The sequence below is a fragment of the Martes martes genome, assembly GCF_963455335.1.
Source record: "Martes martes genome assembly, chromosome: 15".
Classification (NCBI taxonomy): domain Eukaryota; kingdom Metazoa; phylum Chordata; class Mammalia; order Carnivora; family Mustelidae; genus Martes; species Martes martes.
In genome coordinates this window covers 7199576-7218111 of record NC_137903.1, presented here as the reverse complement: position 1 = coordinate 7218111, position 18536 = coordinate 7199576, and the positions used below count along the sequence as shown (strand labels likewise).

Below are 18536 nucleotides of genomic sequence, written 5' to 3'. Positions count from 1 at the left end.
CTCTGGGGTTCTTGCTGTCCAAGCAGGCTATGGTTTTGACAGATCTGGGGCAGCCCAAGGCATGCTGCTCTGTGGCTGGCTCACGTTTACACGTTAAAACATGAATGACCCCTGCGGGAGGGACCTGCCCTGCCCCCGCAGAACGAGCATCCTCCCAGAGCAGACGGCAGCCTAAGGCTGCAGAGACAGGAGTCCGGCCTGCAGCTCCCACAGCTGCCGCTGCGTCCCAGCCTGCGATTTCCTCTAAGGTCTGGATTGGTCCAGGGAGCAGCAGAGGGCTGGCAAAGAGCCCCTATATATTCCTCAGAGGGAGAGGCAGTCCCAGACACTTGGGAAGTTTTCAGAGTCTCGCTCTGCTGTTCAGAATTTGTGCTCAAAACTGAGGAGCTAAGCCACTTGCCAAAATGTGCAAAGGACTTGCGGCTTTGCCCCACTCGTGCCTGGAAAGGTGAGAACCAAGTTGTTTTGGCTTAAGAGATAGAGATAACCAGAATCTTTGCTGAGGGGCAGGGGGGTGGATATCCAGGGGTGATAGAGAGCCGGTGCTGTTTGTTCTGAAACAGGTGTGTGATTGTAGAGTGGGGCTTGTCTCCTCTCTGCCGACAGCACTGACACCTGTAGGGCCTGAGCTGTGCGAGGCAGATCCCACAGGGGCCGTCTCATGCACCATTTCGTATCCAGATCTCATTTCCTCCGGGGAGATACCGGGGCCATGGGTGCCTGGTCAGGGTCAAAGAGTGCATGATTAAAGAGAACGGATTCCGACATCACACTGCCTGCCTTTGAATCCTGACTCTGCTACTTACTATTTTGTGGGGTTGGGCGATTTATTTACTCTCTGTCTTTCAGTTTCCTTCTCTGTGAAACAGAGATGCCGGGAGCATCTACCTCGGGGGCTGGTTATTAGGACTGAATGAATTACCGGATCTTAAACTCCCGGCGCACAGTCTGGCGCAGCCGAGAACCGTGTAAATGTAGGCCTTTATCACTTGATGCACGTGGACTGAGAGAGGGAGGCCGGTGTGCAGTAAGGAGAGGGGGTTTCTCATTGTTCTTCGTGTCTTGATCCCTAAGATCGTAGTAGCTGGATCCCTGGAGGGAAGAAAGCCCCTGGGACACAGAGGTTATTTACTGGCTCGTACTCTCCTTTTAACTACATGGGAAAACACCTTTGAGATTCTCCGGTTATCCGTTAAGCTGGAAGATATTCTGGAGGGAATCCTAAGTATCCAGGCTAACAACCCAACAACCCTACCTGATGCAGGGGAGTGGGAATCTTATTTCCTAAGAATGGAGTTGATTACACTTGGTTTGAGTTTTCACCATTTAAAGGAAATAAAGTGACCCTTGTGCAACCCAACTCCGTCCCTAAAGCCATTGGCAGTGTTTGCCTAAGAAGGTTGTGTTCAGTGGGCTGTTCGTGATCTCTCCTGCCTCTCAGAAGCTCAGGTCTGACTCCTCTTACCGTTTTATACCTGATTCACAATCAGCCATAACACTGAATCGCTTTTTGTTACCTTTCAGTGCACAGTGAAACCTTCCGCGCCACGATACAACTAGTGTTCATGTGAAGTTCTTTAGGGTGCCAAGGAGCAAGTGTTTTTTGCCTCGATTGCCTGAAGCTTTTAATTTACGGGCTGGTGGTAGAATCTTGCAATTTTGGTTTCTTACTAATTTTTTTCATGTTCTATTTCCACTGCAAATAGAATCTTCGTTCCAATTAAAATGCTGCCTGAGAGGAGTGTTTTGGAGAAATGGGATTGTGGAACTGTGGAACTGTTAGCACACACTCGTGGAAAAATCTGAGACTATCTATCCTGATTTTTCTAGAGAAAAATCTAGACTGTCTATCTACCCTATTTGTTCAAGCAGGGTGCTTGAACGAATGCATCCAAACCTACCAACCCTGCTCTCCTCTCTGTCTCTCATTTCCCACCTCACCAGTGGCCCTCTCTCCACTCCTCTCTATGCTACAGGAGGAACGGAGGTGGACCTCAGTGCTTACTTAGATGAAGATGTTTGAAGAGTCGTATAGCGTAAACTAGGATAACGTATATGCTTACAAAACGAATCTGTTTATAATGGAAAGCTCTACCAAAAAGTTGCATTGGACATTAAATTCAGTTTACAAAAACCAGATTAACATGCTGTGATTGATTGTAGTGGAAAGAGGACTGGAAAAGGAGTAAGAAGCAGATTCAGTTTTGTCATTATCTAAATTTGGACCCATGAGCAAGTTCTTTCACTTCCCCAGGATTCTATGTTCTCATTTAATCAATGAGAGTTGGACTGACTGTCTTCTCACCTTCTTCCCCACGCTGCCATAGCTTAAATATGTTTAAGACACAGTTTAAATCAGTGGCTAGCAAGAGATGCAATTAAAGGGAAATTTATCCTAATGAATTTCTCCCTAAAAGTTTAGGAGCAGAAAAGAGTCAGTTAATGAAAACTCGTCCAGAACCCAGCCCTGTGCTGAAATCATGGCGGTGGCAGAAGCAACCTACTCTAGAATCCTAATTATGATTTACAAGAAAACAAAATTTACTCCATGTTCCAGGAGAGTCAATCCTAGAAAATAGTCCTTGTTCCATGTGTGGAGAAGCATTAAGCCAGAGTCAACTTTGACATAATCATAGGAACTGTTCTTTCTTTCTTTAGATCTTAAGACTATTGCTTATGAAAACCCAAAGTGGACCTCACACATTTTTATATATTCAGAGAAACCAGTAATCCAAACATACGAGCAACAAATGGCCACCACCCCAGACTTCTGCCTCCTGGCATGTTGAAACCAGTGCTGTGTTGGTGGCAATGTGACAGTCAATGGAAAAATTAAAAAGCTGAGTCAATTCAAGTTCGTATTTTACACCCACAGTCTTCAACTTTGAATGTTAGGCTTCTTCTGAAGATGCATTTTATTTCTAGGTTCTCTGAAATAAACTTCTCTGAACAAGTTTAAGTTTAAAGTAAACATGGCTCTTCCAAAAAAGACAAAAATATTCCAACATAAAAAGTATTATTATGACGATTCCCCCAAAAAGTTGTTAGTATAATATAAGGCAGTCAGGATGATTAATATAATTGTTCTTTTTCAGTGCTGACAAGTCCTGTCACCAAGTTCACAGTCTCTGCTAACCTAAAAAGGAGAATAAGAGAGTAATGAAAACTTAGTTAACTGACAGAGAGTTTCCCCTGGGATAGTAATCAAGTGTCACAAGCCCTGTACCTCTGTTGGTGTCTGCTGTAGCTCTGATTTCTGTTGAAGGTTATAAAGCTGCTGGTGGTGAAATGTTTTCAGTCCACAGTTCACATGGGAGCATCTGGTCATCTCAAGTTTGTGGCAAAGCTGGGAGTTTCAAGAACTGTGGAAAGTTCATGAGGAAGGTGACATTCTGGTTTTTTAAATTTATTATTATTTTTACTGGACATTCCATTTTTTTCTCCTCTTCCAATTTATATATGGGTCTACGTGGGGGTAATCTAGAGTAGAAAGTCACCTAATAAGTAGGGCCGCTGACCAACGAATTGTTTAAGGTCGTTAAGCCACACGGAAGCACCTTGCTAAGTGGGCTAGGTTCCTGGGTCTGCAGGGTTAAGTGAATACTGCTTTTTCAAAGGTATGAACACAACCTTGGGCCAACTGTGGAGAAGAAGGTGGCAATGAACTTAAACAAGGCACAGCTCAGTGAAAATAGGTAAAAGATGGTCAAGAAGCCTACAGAGAGAGTGGCAGTGACTCTAGCTAACTTTAGGATCACGCTTTCTGGGCATAAGTATGAATTTAAAGCTTGCTGTAGCTCATAGTCTTCTGATATAATCACCTATATTCCAATGAAACTTTATTATGTTAAGAAAGGAAAGGAACTGTTCAGTAAAATTGAAGGGTGGTGAGTCACTCAGAAAGACTTGGATTCTTATTGATGAGGCAATATCGATCATTTCTCTGGGTTGCCTTTCAAAGCTCCATACCTGCCTTAGGCATAAAGACGAAAGACCCTGACCCTGCTCTCAAGGAAATTGCAGGAAGCCCTGTTGGGGAGATCGCTAACAAGAAATGAGTGCACAGTGTTAAGATCCACTGTGAAGGAGGAAAAGCATGGAGTGTAGAGAAGCAGAAGAGTGGGAGGAGTTGGGGTGGGGGCCCAGAGAACTTTTGGTGGTCAGGGAAACTGCAAGCAATTACAATAAAGAGTACTGAACCCAGACTCATGAATGAAGCCTCAGGAAGGAAAGTTTGCTGGGTCTATGGGAGAAGAGCCGAGAGGGAGAAGGCATTCCAAGGGGTCAAGGCTCCCCAAGGAGCCTGTGCAGAGCCAAGGAAGGGAAAGGGCCCAGCGAGCTTGGCTGCTGTTAGCGCCTCTTCGTCCGCTCTGCATTATCCGTCTGAGACAAGCAAGGAGGGAACTTTGAATTTCTAGTCAGTTAACTTCCGTGCGGCACGTCCTGTACCTTGTTTCCTTGGGATGTGTCAATTCCCTCCACTCCTGTTTGTGAAGATGGAAGAGATTTGCTCAGCGGAGAGATATTCCCCCCACCCCCCACCTCTTCACCTAAAGAATGTATTTACTAAATAGACAGTCTGTACTTGGCACATAGTGGGCACTTAATAAACATTTGGTCAGGAGAATGCACAAATAAATTTATAACAAGTGAAGAAGGCAGGGTTGCTCCCAGTTTGGCCTGGTGTTTCTTCTGCTTGCAAAGGGTCAGGGAAGGACATCAGCAGGGCTATTAGAGGCTACGATGGGGAGAGAGTGTCTGTTCCAAAACAGAGGGATTCCCGCCAGAGGGAGCGAGAGTCCGGCTGGGAGGAGGGGAAAGGTGGAGAGGAGCCTCCAGCATTTCTGCAACTTCCTTAGGAAAAATTTTGTTAAACAGGTGAGTCCTTTTGTTTCTGGTGGAGGTGGGCCTGGATCTCTTGGTGAAGCTCCTGAAACCATCACTTCGGCTCCGTCTCCTGTAGTTACTGTCCACGCTTCTCCGGTGGATTTCATCCCTTGTTCTGAAGAGGCGTCTCTTCCTCATCTTCCGTTCAGTCTGGGCCGTGTTGAAACACCAGATCTCAATTCACAGTACTTTTCGATCCCAGAATCTTAAGTTTGGGAGGATCCCTGAAAGGTTATCTAATTTTTTCCTTCTTTAGCAAAGATAAGCCACTATTCGGGAATAGCTGATATCTAGGGAAAGGGTTAATGTTTCTGTGGCTCATGGTTACGGCTTTTGTCCTGCTGGCCAGAAAGCAAAGGAACTAAACTTTAATTAGTTCAGTCCAGATCAATCCTTAGTAACAGGAACCAGACTATGGCTGGAGGCCAGAAGATAGCAGGTTCCTATCTCTTTCTTCCTTTAAAGCCCCCAATCAGGTTCCAGATAACATTGAGCCTGCACTGTATTTTAAAGGCTGAGTCACCCAGAGGAGAAAGACAATGAAAGCCTGTTTTCCACTACCTGAGGAAGTAACTCTTAAGATGACACGTTTTAGGAATACTTAAGAAAACCCGGATGCTGTATCCCCTATTAAAGAATTAATTTCCTTCCATCCTTCTTTCCCTCTTCATGGGTAGTCAGGAAATCATTTAAATCTCAAGTACGTGCCAAGGTCTTCGATAAAACTTACGTATTTTCATCCTTCCTCATCATAACCTTGTCTTTTTAAATAATAAAGATGGATGTGTCAGAGAGTACAGTGTTTTTACGGTTTCAGCCATCATTCTTTCAGTAGGTATCTCCTCTAAAAATATACCAACTTTTTCCAAAACATTAATAGATGTTAATTTTTACTAAACATTAAGAGACATTAAAAACCAAAATCAGACTTAAAAATGAATAATTCTTTAGTATTAGTAAACATCCGGTGAGCATCCCAATATCCTCAACGGCCTTTTTGCAGTTGGATTGTTTGAACAGGATCAAACCAAGGTCACGCTTTTTTATTGTTATTACTGAATTTTATTATTATTAAAGAGATAAGCACTACCCATCAATCTAGCGCTCTTTCTACAATTAACTGGGCTCCGTTATGTAAAAGCACTTCTTATAAATGTCCTTAAGGACACCTAGAGACTGCTTTTACCTCGTAGGGAGTCCGTAGCAATCTTACTATGAAGTGATTTGACAGCAGGTGTGGCGAGGCAGGGCGCACTGTTCACAAACAGTGCTGACCTGAGGGGTTTGTCTCCAGTGCCCTTTCTCCCAGACTCTTCATGTCCCTTCACTGCCGGGAACAGCCTCTCAAAGAGCCTGCCGGTCTTCTCTACTCTACTGAAGGTTGTGCACCATGCCAGGGGCTGGAAGCCTGCTGGGGTGCAGATCCTTACTCTGCTACTTTACTTCTGGTGGGGGGGGGGAGCCCCTGCTGAGCTAGCTCACGTCCAGTCACCCTGCCCACCACATCCCGCCTCCCCCCCTACCCCAGGACTGAAGGACAGCCCCAAATCTCCACCCCAGTGCAGATAACACATAAAACCCAGGCTCACACTTAAATCTCTCCTTAGTCAATAGGACTCCTGTCTTTTATTTCTCTTTTCCTTGCCATTATTTGTAGAACACAGAATTTTTACTTTTTTGTTTTTTTAAGAGAAAGAGAAAGCACACATGCGCATGGGGTCGGGGAGAAGCAGAGGGAGAGAGAGAGAGAATCTTAGGAACCCAACACAAGACTTGATCTCAGGACCCTGAGATCATGACCTGAGCCGAAATCAAGAGTCAGGTGCTTAACCGACTGAGCCACCCAGGTGCCCTGTAGAACACAGAATTTTTAGATGCAAGTGTAAAAGGCTATAACACATGGGAAGGGTCCTGGGTGGGGAGTGCAGGTGTCCTGAGCTATAACCTTGGCCTGTGCTAAGTAGCAGAGGGTGAGTCCTCCGTCAGGTGCCTCTCCTGGCCTCATCAACCAGACTTGTAATGGTGATGAGTAAGTTCTGTGATCCTCTCCCCTGCTTCCAGCCGCACTACTTTATTGCCCTTAATTTGGATGCCATGCATTTTGAGGAAAGATTGTACTTCTATTTGAATTTTTCATCTCATCCCAATCCCACAGGAAGGCCAGGGAACTAACTTCTGGATGTAGCTTGAAAGCAGCAATCACTTAAAAATGGGCAATTTTCTTCCAGCCACTTTGGATCTCAAAGGACTAAATTAAGAACCCCATATTTCTTAAAAAAAAAAAAAAATACTTGTGATACATTCAGAACAAACTTTCAGTTTGTCAAAAATGCATATTTATGGGCAGTGGAATGTGACTCTAATTTTGGTGAATTCCATGAAAGGAAAAGATAGTTGCAGTTTCTTATAAATTCGAGGGTAATTTAGGTTCAAAGATCATGGATTCTAACAGCCTGTGATTTTTGTACTTTGTTTACAGTTAATCTCAAGAGTGTAAGCTCCTGGAGGGCAGGCAGGGAAATGGGATGTACGGACACAGACATGCCTGGCCTTGGGGAGGGGGTTCCTCTGACTGCTTTCACACTAGGTCACTTTTTTCTCCAATGGGAAGAGTGGCCGACTCATGCCCTTCCTTCCCAATGCTGCCCAGAGTGAGACTCACCCTTCGCTGTAGCAGTGAAAGAGTTTCCATCCTTGAGGCTGGAATGAGAAGGGTGAATCAGGATTTCTAGTCCTTTATGTATTTAAACAGTCTTCATCTACCACCTGAGTAGATCCTGGAGTTCCAGCAATTCTCAAAGCAATGTGGGGACTGCTTTGGGGACTGCATGGATCCATACCAGGCACATAGCGCACCGAGACTGTGATTTCCACCTACATGAGGACACGGAGCTTGCCTCCACTGCAGGCATTAGAAACTGTGTCTTTCCTGGAAAATCTGAAGGTGTAGCCAACCTACTCACAGGACGCATGTGTCATCAACCCAGCTCATGTGCATGTTACTGGGTTGATTCACTCTGACCAGAGCGCTCCTGGAAAGTCCAGACAGGGCATTTCTTCGCAAAGCATTCTATTCCGTTGCCCTGTGGAGATAACAATAACTTGGCCTGTCCTTGTTTCTCCTTCAAAGAGGAAATGTTCCAGGGTTGAAAGGGTTCACCCAGGCAATCTTTGAATACTTTGGGCAGTAGGTGTTCGATCATCACAATGGCTCCACGAAGAGCAAACGAGGCTAAGGTCACGTGTCTATAGTTTACACGCTCTTCCTTCTCCTATCTGACTGCTTCCCCAGATACTTCTCAAGCAACACCTAGCCCATCTGGAAAAATCTCACTCAGCTCCTCACAACTCTACATTCTAGAACGGTGTTGGAACTACCCTCTTAAAGTCAGAGGAGAATCAGCATGCAGTAAAGTAGTTGAAAAATGTAAAGTGCTCTGCTCTGTAAGTGCTTATTATCAGTAGTGAAGTGTGTGGAGCTGTTTTGGTCAAGCTACTACTTTTTGACATTTTCTTGTGCGGAACATCTGTTTCTGGATGAGGCACTTGTCTGAGGGGATTCGGGAAATTTAGAAAGAACCAAGATGTTCCACTGACAAAGTAGTTTCTTGTGTTTGGCAGCATATTTGAAGTCATAGTTTACAAGAAATACCTGAGTTCAAGGCCACAGGACGGGATGACCCATGCACTTCAGGACAAGGTCAACAGCGCACGTTATTCTCAAGACTTTCTCGGAAGCGCCCATTGTCTAAGGTCTGGTGCTGGTGCTTTCTGAATGACAAGCTACCAGAATCTGTTTCTGAGTCCCCAAATCTAAAAACATGTATGTTCCTTGAACCTGCGTGCATGTCTATACACTGCACACACACCCTGGATATTTTTATAACATGGAAAGAAAAGATCTGTTGAAATCAGAGATCCCTGTACATAAACTGAAAGTGAAGCTGTTCACAGAGATGAATGTAGATCGATGGGGATTTTTTCCTTCTCTGACAAATACGTCTCTTACCCTCATGGTTAACATTTACACTTTCTCCTTCAGCTGGCAACATCAAGGGAAAAACCGTCTGTAAGTTGGGATTTTCTCAAAATTCTCAGCTGAAGTTTCAAAAGCCTTTTAGATTTTTTTTTTAATTGCCCTCTAACTTTTATATTCCAGATTCAGTAAGAATAGCTTAACCTTTGTCTCCCTTCCTGGTCCGCACAGCACCCTGAGGTTTGTAATCAGGCCAAAATGAGTGGCAGAGGCCAGCCTGCAGTGAGGGCGGGAATATGGAACTTTCATCGGCTTCTCATGGAACACATTTTACTAAATGCGTCCTGGCTTACGAGCAAGAAAAGGGCAAGAAGAACTAAGACAACGAATGATTATGACAGTCTAGAAATGAGTGTCTTGCACAATTTTGACCGCCCAGATGCACGCAGTAAAGTCGAATGCCTGGAATAGATGAGTTTTGCTCCTTGAGAGGAGATGTGATTTTTTTTCTTTTTCTCTCCTCTCTCACACCACCAACTCAGAATCACAGACTGAGAATAAGATCGGGGCCCCAGACAAATTCTTTCTCTCACAGGTGAGAAAACAGGTCCAGACCTGTTTGGGTGACTTGTCCAGGATCACCTCGCTGGTTAGAGTTGGAACTAATTCAAGGTCTACAGATTGACTTTCCACCTTTATTTTATTTTATCTGATGGACTTTAATTTATGAATTTTGCGTGTCTTCACTTTTAAAATACTTATTCTTCCATAGACACCATCTTTCAAAAGGTCTTGGTTACCAAACAAACTGTAGTCTTTAGGGGGAAAAAAAAATTTCCCCATTACTACATACCAGCTGTACAGAGCTGCCAATTAGAATAACTGAACAGTGTAAGACAGGCTCATTACATAGCAGTTAAGAGTGCAGGGCCTGAAATGAGATTGAATTTGACTCCTACCATTGTCATTTATCAGATTATTTTGGGCAAATCCCCAAACTTCTCTGTAACTCAGTTTTCTCGTTTGCAAGGTGGGGGTAATATTTTTACTTCCTTCATGGGATTGTTATGTGCACTAAATAAGGTTATACACTAGATGTAGTGTGTAAACCAGTAAGTTGGCTGGATATGCGTGGTTTTTCTTAGTGCGTGATTTTTTTAACCGTCTTCAACTGGGGAAAACTTTGCAGCCAAATCTCGGAATGGGGCAAGAACAGGGAACTGTAAAGCACCCAAAACCACATGAGACAAGTCCCCTCCCAGCTCCCCTTCCTCATCCGGGCCCGTTTCAATGCCTTGTCAGTTGTTTCTCTGACATCCTGAGTAAATATTTCTCAGGGGCAGACCATGTCTCAAGGCTTTAACTAGATCATTTATACCATTTAGAAGACATTGTTCTTCCCATCTGTGTTCTGTGGCATGTCCCTAGCACCTCCCTGGTCCTCAGGTTTTTTTTCCCTTGTTGTATGTTACATCTGATGGTCTCCTAAGAGCTGTGACTTGGATTTGAAAGACATGCAGTTATACATGCATTTGTCTCCAATCCCTCTTGCCTTCAGTCTAGAGGAGGGTGCTCAGCCCAGTGACTCCCACTTTTGCATCTTTCTGGTAGCACCTTGGGTGACCGTCTGCTTGGTTCCTGGTCTTTGTGTCTATCCTGAACCCAGATCTCTAACTTAGCAGCTCCCATCCTATCCCAGCAACCACACAATTTAGGGTGCCCCCACTCTTCAGTTCCTGCTGTGTGAGGTCCTCAGGGCGGACGGCATTGCTCCCTGGGAGGAAAGTGAGGGAACGCTATAGCATGCTGGAGAGAAGTGTCCAGGATTATGACCCTGCATCATACTCACAGACTTTGAAAGCTTCTTTGGAAGTTTTAGAAAATTGTCTTAGGAAAATGTGGACTTCTGTATTAAATGTTGGGAAGGATCTTTGGGGAGCTGGAAGAGATGCAGGGAGCAAACACCTATGTCGGGGTGCAGACTAATTCCCTGTCCTCTGCGGTCACACAATTTTCCAGTCAAATCACCCATCCTTAAACATCTACCCCTTGGGGAGAGTTTCTCTGCTTCTCCCTTGGGGAGAAGCTAGCCCTCCGTCCTCGGAGCTCTCACTCACAGCACTTTTTTCATCTTCCTTCTAGTTCATACCACTTTTCCCCCCACTTTCCTCAGATTCAACTTGGGTTGGGTATTTGACAGTACCTGATTTAATTCTTATCCTAATCCTGCAAGGTAGATGTTACTAACATCCCTGTTTCACCAATGAAAAAGCACGGATAGGGGCACCTGGGTGGCTCAGTGGGTTAAAGCCTCTGCCTTCGGCTCAGGTCATGATCTCAGAGTCCTGAGATCGAGTCCTGCATTGGGCTCTCTGCTCCGCGGGGAGCCTGCTTCCCCCCTTCTCTCTCTCCCTGCTGCTCTGCCTACTTCTGATCTCTCTCTGTCAAATAAAATCTTTAAAAAAAAAAAAAAGAAAAAGCACGGATAATTTTTTTAATATTTTATTTATTTATGTGTGCAAGAAGGGCATGGGGCAGAGGGAGAAGGAGAAACAGAGAATCCTAAGCCGACTCCTCACTGAGCACAGCCTGATGGGGGCTCGATCCGAGGACCTTGAGATCATGACCCAAGCCGAAATGAAGAGTCGGACGCTTAACCAGTTGAGCCACTGAGGTGACCCAGAAACACAGATAATTTAAATGTCTGGCCCACGGTCAGGAGGTTCACTTGGTGTACATGAGTTCCAGTGTGCTAGTTTCAAATCTAGGGGGTAGTCCACTGTACCATAGCTGTATCCCAATAAAACTATGCAGACATACCTTCTTTGTAAAATGAAAGCTACTTGAGGTGGGAATAGTTTCTTCTTAATTTTGTAAAACACTCCCCTACATTCTGGTACAGTGCCTGAAAGATGGGGGGTCCTCTATTCAAGTCTGATAAGTGAATGAACATGGAAATGAGCATATGAATCAGTAAGTGGATAGTTCTCGAAAATAGAAATCTTGAGGATGATAAGGGGTTGTTACAATATTTTGGTGGAGGGAGAGAAGAAATGGTATGAAATCAAATCCGTTGCTTCTGACAAGAAATAGTCCTCTTTTTCCTCACACTGAGGTCATTATTTTGCTCAACAAACCCTTTTAAACATTGGGGAGGGTATGTGCTATGATGAGTGCTGTGAAATGTGTAAACCTGGCGATTCACAGACCTGTACACCTGGGGATAAAAATATATTATATGTTTATTAAAATTAAAAAAAAGAAAAAAAGAAATATAGGAAAAAAAACCCTTTTAATCATTTGGCAAAGAGAAACATTAATCCAGTATTTCTGATTATTTGAGATAATGAGTTTGGATCTGTTACATAAAGTGACAGTGAGAGGACAAACTGCATTCTGGGAGCCATAGTTTTTACTAAGTGATGGGGCACATGTTACTGTTGAGTAAGGTCCTTGCAGATTTTATTTTGCCTCTCTTTCCTTTCTTGCTTCTTCAATACTCTTTATTGCCTACTTTATGTCCTTCTTTTATAATATATAAAATAGGTTTACATAAGGTAGGGGCCGTGTACTGCTAGAAACTTTTGGTCTATGAATTCTTCTTTATAATTTCGAGCAGAATGACATGGAGATGTTCAAAGGCGATGAGTCACACCAGTGTAAGAGAAGCTGTCGTGGGAATGCCGCTGACCCCTCCACTTTGGGAGCTCAAAATAAACCATAAATTTCTGTCTTCCTCAACTCGAGGATGATGTTCCCACTGTTCATTATCTGGCTTCCAAACTGAATTACCAAAAGTCCAGAAATCTTGCCAACAATATTTTGAATAAAACAGGGAATTGAAGGTCAAAGGGAAGTAATCTGCTTCTATCCTGTCTGCTTCCCCCCCCACCATGGCCTCTTTCATCACCCCCAATAACCTACTCTTGAGTGATGAATGTTTCAGAGACAGGCCTTGAAAGCATGGGAAATATTTTCACTTCCACAGGAACCCATGGGTAGGGAGTAGCCAATGCCTGGGAAAAACAATGCTCTTTTTTTTTTTTTTTTCATTTTTAAATAGCAGCACAAAAGTGGTGATACTACAGTGTAACTCCGAGCCATGCCAGGAAGCAACAGGCATCTCCAGATTGGCTTTCTTTGTCTCTCCATAGGAGTGTTTTCCAGAAATGTACCTTCTCTGTGCCCTCAGAATTAGTTGTAATATTCCATGGTGGAGGCCTTCTGGAAGGAGCTGATCTTGTATGTTAATCAAACAGATCTCTGTTGAACATATTCTGTTCTGTTCTGTTCCATTTCATTCCATCCTATTCCATTCCATTCCATTCCATTCACCCAATGAACATTTAATAACCAACATCCGTGGGCAAGATGCTGTGCTAGAAATAGTAGAGCAAATGTAATTAAAGGATAATAAGAACAGGTAACTCTTGCACTACTGGGTATTTGTCCCAAAGATACAGATGTAGTGAAAAGAAGGGCCATATGCACCCCAATGTTCATAGCAGCAATGTTCACAATAGCCAAACTGTGGGAGGACCCAAGATGCCCTTTAACAGATGAATGGATAAAGAAGATGGAATATTATTGAGCCATCAGAAAGGATGAATACCCAACATTTGCATCAACATGGATGGAACTGGAGGAGATTATGCTGAATGAAATAAGTCAAACAGAGAAAGATAATTATCATATGGTTTCACTTATTTATGGAACATAAGGAATAGCATGGAGGACATGAGGAGAAGGAAGGGAAAAATGAAGGGGGAATCAGAGAAGGAGATGAACCATGAGAGACCAGGGACTCCAGGAATCAAACAGGATTTTAGGGTTGCCTGGGTGGCTCAGTTGTTTAAGTGTCTGCCTTCAGCTCAGGTCATGATCCCAAGGTTCTGGGATCAAGTACCGCATCCGGCTTCTTGCTCAGTCCTGATTCTCCCTCTGCCTGCCGCTCCCCCTGCTTGTGCACTCTCTCTCTCTTTCTGCCAGATAAATAAATTAAATATGAAAAAAACCAGGGTTTTAGAGGGGAGGAGGGTGGGAGGATGGGTGAGCCCAGCAATGGGTATTAAGGAGGGCACATACTGCATAGAGCACTGGGTATTATACGCAAACACTGAATCATGGAACACTGCATCAAAAATTAATGATGTGTTGTATGGTGATTAACATAACAAAATAAAAATTATTTTAAAAAATAAGAAGAGGTAACTCTTACAGAATATTTACTCTGCTCTAAGTGCTATTCTGAACATTAATTTATTTAGCCTCAGAACATATGTATGAGGCAGAAACTGTGTTATCACCATTTTACATAGAAAAATGGAGGCTCAGAATTTAAGTAACTTGCCCAAAGTTACCCTGCTGGTAAGTAAGAGTTGGAATATAAGCTCAAGGAGTGCAGACCTGTGCCCTTTGGAGTTATAGCAACTTGAGTGCACTGAGTTAATTTCAAGATGCTCTGGGAGACCAAGAAAGTAAGATAATGGTACTCACCCCCAAGAAGATTGCTATCTCACCAGAAGTACATACATCTGGAGCTCTTAGTTGTACACTCATGGGGGCTGAGAGCCATTGTGTGAAAATGTGCTGTCCATGACTATGCAGGAAAAATGTGTTCTATCCCTTGCTCTGTAACTTCTTAGAAATCTTGGGAGGAGATCTTGTGAGATCTTGTAAAAACCTTTTAATTTCTATGAACCTCAGTTTTTCCTCTTTTAAAGTAAGAGAAGGGCAAATTAAAAGCCCTCTAAGATCCCCTGAGCATGACTCTACTTTGTGATTTTATACTAAAGAAGACAGAAAGCAGTCTAGGCTGGGGTAGTTACCAGGTTTTAGGAAAAGAGAGAAATGTGTTTGGGGCCCAGAGTATTAGAACAGCTTTAAATTGCCATACAGATGGTGGGAGAGGAAGGTAATGTGCTTGGGAGGTAATGATGTGCTTGGGAGATAATGGAGAGACCAGCAGGAATAAGATAGACGTTTTCCTTCATTGGCACAGGATTTTTAGTACATCATCATCATCATCGTCATCCCTGCTATGGGGACATGGTAAATACACCAGGCATTAATGTAAGTGCTTCATATATAGTAACTCCTCTTATCATCATAAGAACCTTATGAAGTAGGTATCATTATTGTCTCCATCTTACTGATTAGAAAACTGAGGAGAAGTTTAAGTTTTTAAACCTTACCAAAACCTTTTAAGGTAAGGTTTAAAAACTTGCCAAAAGTCAAATATGTAGTAAGATAAATCTGGATAGTTTGGCTCTGTGCCCTTAACCACTATGCTATTCTATCTCTTGCTTTTTAGTTTTGGTATCAATTTGGTTATGGATAAGAGCCCAGTACTTCACTTTGTTGTCCCTCTAGGAACAGCCTAGTTGCTTTACGAACTCTTGCAGTTACGCAACCTGGGAGAGGATTTTGCCACAGTTGGGAGGCGGACATTTTCTTTGCCAAGTACGGGGAAGAGATTGAACACAACTCAAGTGTTATTTGTCCCTGTAATAATGGAACTGAGATCTGGAAAGTGTCGTATGAGATCATCTGGTCAGATCCAGGTGGTTCCATATGACTTAAATTTTCCAAAACAGCTAGTTGCTTGTCTTTTCTTGATGACTTTTTTCAGCAATGGAAATTTTGCCACATATAGTTCACTATCCCCATGGTTTCATTACCACATGGTGACTGAGTTCCCTGAACACTTACTGTTTTAATTTAAGCAATCTTGTGTTTGTGTGGGGGCTGCTTTTTCACACATACAGGTGACCGCTTTTGGATAGTTTAAAATGGATACATCATTATTTATGTTCTTTGCTTGAAGCTTCACCATGCCTTGAAGCCACTCTTCAGCCCCTTGCTTGGGTCTGGAGATCATTTTAGATGAAATCAGGAGCTCTGGTGCTAAAGGTCAGTTCTTATAGACACCTTCTCTCTCTCTCTCCCTCTGTGGTCCTACCACCTCCCTGGAGTCCTGCAAAGGCGTGTGGTGGATGAGGGTAGGGATTTGATGAGTTGTAAAACACTGAACTGTAGTCCTCTGACCTTGTCTCATGAATGTTCTCTTGCCCCTCTCTCTTTTCCTGCTTCTTCCTTTACCACTCATTAAAAGTGGTCCTCTTTTTTGGGAACAAGCCAGCATATCTCCCCAGTGAGTTTAGGGTCTTGGAAAACAAAGGCCTGACATGGAACACTACCTTCCATTAACACCGGCTTTCGCCCTCCCTCAGAGGTCTCCCTCTGAGGTAAGAAAGCACAAAGCCCTAGTTACCTCAGGCATTGTCTCAGAATCGCAATTCAGGGAAATTAGATTCTTGAAAGTAAGAGGAAAAACTCTATGAAGAAGAAAACATGAATTAATGCTTCAGTAAATTAATATGGTATGCAGAGTATTGTTTCCATAAACATATTGTTACCTTTAAGAATTACTGCTGATCACCTGCTTCTGCCTATTTGCTGTGAGGAGTGACTGATGTAGGAAAGACATTAGGGTTCAAAGCTGACGGCCAAGAAAGAATTCTTGAGATGTCCTTGGTGCAAAAAGGTGATATTATTGGAGCACAGAGACAAGACCCCTGGGCGGAAAGAACTGCACTGGGGTCATGAGGAGTGGACCATTATATACTTTCAAGTTAAGACGGAGTTAGGGGTAGTGAAGGCCTCCCAGGTATTTTGGAAGCAAGGTTTCCAGGATCCCGAGGAGGCTAGCTATTGTTAGGAAAAGGCCATGTGTTACTGTTTAGTAAAAACTCGGTCATGAGATTCTCAGATGTGTGTCAGTGGGCCATGTTTTAGGTAATGATTGCCGACAGGTATCTTGGGAGGTAGAGATGAAGTTTCCAAAGGAATTTTCTTATGTTAAGGTAGATCCACAGGATCCTGGGTTGAGGCCTACAATTGCCCTTTGCCCTTAGCATCAAGGCAGCTGTGTTCCTAGAGAAATGTCACTCTGCCTGTTTCAAGGACCTGTCAAGGAGCTGTAGGTAGTAAGGAAATTTCATAATTTTTCTTCTGCCTTTGTTTCCTACATCATGATCCCTTGACCAGGCAGAGAGCATGCACCTAGATGCGGGGATTATGTCATTGAAATGAAAGGCCAGTGACCACATCACCTTCCACACTTGGATATGTCAGGGATATGGGGAGACCGAGTGTTTCTCCCCTAGATGACTGAGGAAGAGGGTGCATCATCAAATAGGACTGGGCTCTATCAACCTGCTTTTGACGAATAGGGAGCAAACACGGTGCCACAAAGATAAACCTTTCCACACCACCTATAGGCGAGCCAAGCCCTCACTTCTTTTTTTGGTCACTGCTAAGACCCTCCTGGCTTTTTACACCTAGCTTTCCTTCTGTCTTCCCCAGAGTAGGGCCACCAGAAATTATTTCTGATTGTTCCTCATTCTCTCACTTTGGTATCTTTGCCATTTCACCAACAAAGTCATGTTGAAGGCATTGTCAACCGAGAAAAGAGGCAGAGCTACACTAAAACAAAAGCTTTTATTTGGGGTCTCAGAATTGCCACTCAGAAAATACAAGTTCGGGTAGCAAAGCAAACTGCACTGTTTCCAACCCATCCCCTCTCATCCAGGGAACAAAAGTCAGGGAAATATAAAGACAAAAGGGAATGCTTATATATGGTGTTTACAAAGGATTTCTGTTGGTGTTGGTGGTAGGAAACAAATCTTGCTGAACATAATTGGTTGCTAAAGATATCACTAAGCAAAAGCTCTTACTATAGCAAGTCACAGGTTTTCAAGCTGAGTCCTTGGAATATTTGCAGTTTGGCCCAGTTGAAGGTTCATGACTGCATCCTATGAGAACATGTATAAGGCCCAATTCTTTAATGGCCTCCTGGCACCATTTTAAAGTCTGTGGACATAAGTAACTCCTTTTCATTTCACCTTTCACAACGAGGAGTTCTTTCATCCAACCAAGAGAAAATGAGCTTAAAGTGATCAAATACTAATAACCCCAAGGTTAAAGGAAATTGCTACAAACTGTAATCCTAGGTGGTATAAGATGAAGTTTCATAAGCAGGTAATGAAGACCATGGTGATGATGGTGATGACAATGGTGATGGTGATGATGATGATTTTGGTAATGGTGGTGGTGATGATGATGATTATGGTAATGGTGGTGGTGATGGTAATAATGGTGGTGATGGTGATGATGGTGATGATGGTGATGGTGATTATGGTAATAACGATGATGATGATGTTGACCACCACCACCATATACTGCATGCCATTTATGTTCCAGGCACTGTGCTAATTTTTACGTACTTTATCTCATGCACCCCTCATAGAAACTTTTTTGCCAAAGGCACTAATGTTATCCTTTTTTAACAGCTGATGGAACCAAGAGATATTATATAACTGGTATAAGGTCACACAGATAGTAAGTGGCTGTTGAAAACTAACCTGAATCAATTTATTCATATCCAACTATCCAGTTCTTCTTAGTAGATAAATGTAGCTATTGATGGCTAGGTATAGATGATGGTTGCTTCTTTCTCCACAATTACACTACTGGCTTATGAAAGCAAGACCACCATACATATAGGGAAACCCAGTTGGGCCAAACTTATTTAGGCAAATAAATATCAAGAAGCTGGTGCACAATGTTTATACAACTTGTCCTCTAATCTCAGTAAAGCCAGTAAAGTCCT

The 18536-nt window shown here is 43.2% G+C and overlaps 1 protein-coding gene across 1 annotated transcript in view; it reads left to right on the top strand.

Annotated features, from left to right (window-relative positions):
- Positions 1 to 323: 323 nt before the first annotated feature.
- Positions 324 to 18536, top strand: part of RGS5 (regulator of G protein signaling 5) — a 49458-nt gene continuing 31245 nt past the window's right edge. The window contains exon 1 of the mRNA XM_080824699.1: positions 324 to 448. Coding sequence (XP_080680825.1) covers positions 405 to 448 — 44 coding nt within the window. The 5' untranslated portion in view covers positions 324 to 404. The remainder of the gene's footprint in view (positions 449 to 18536) is intronic.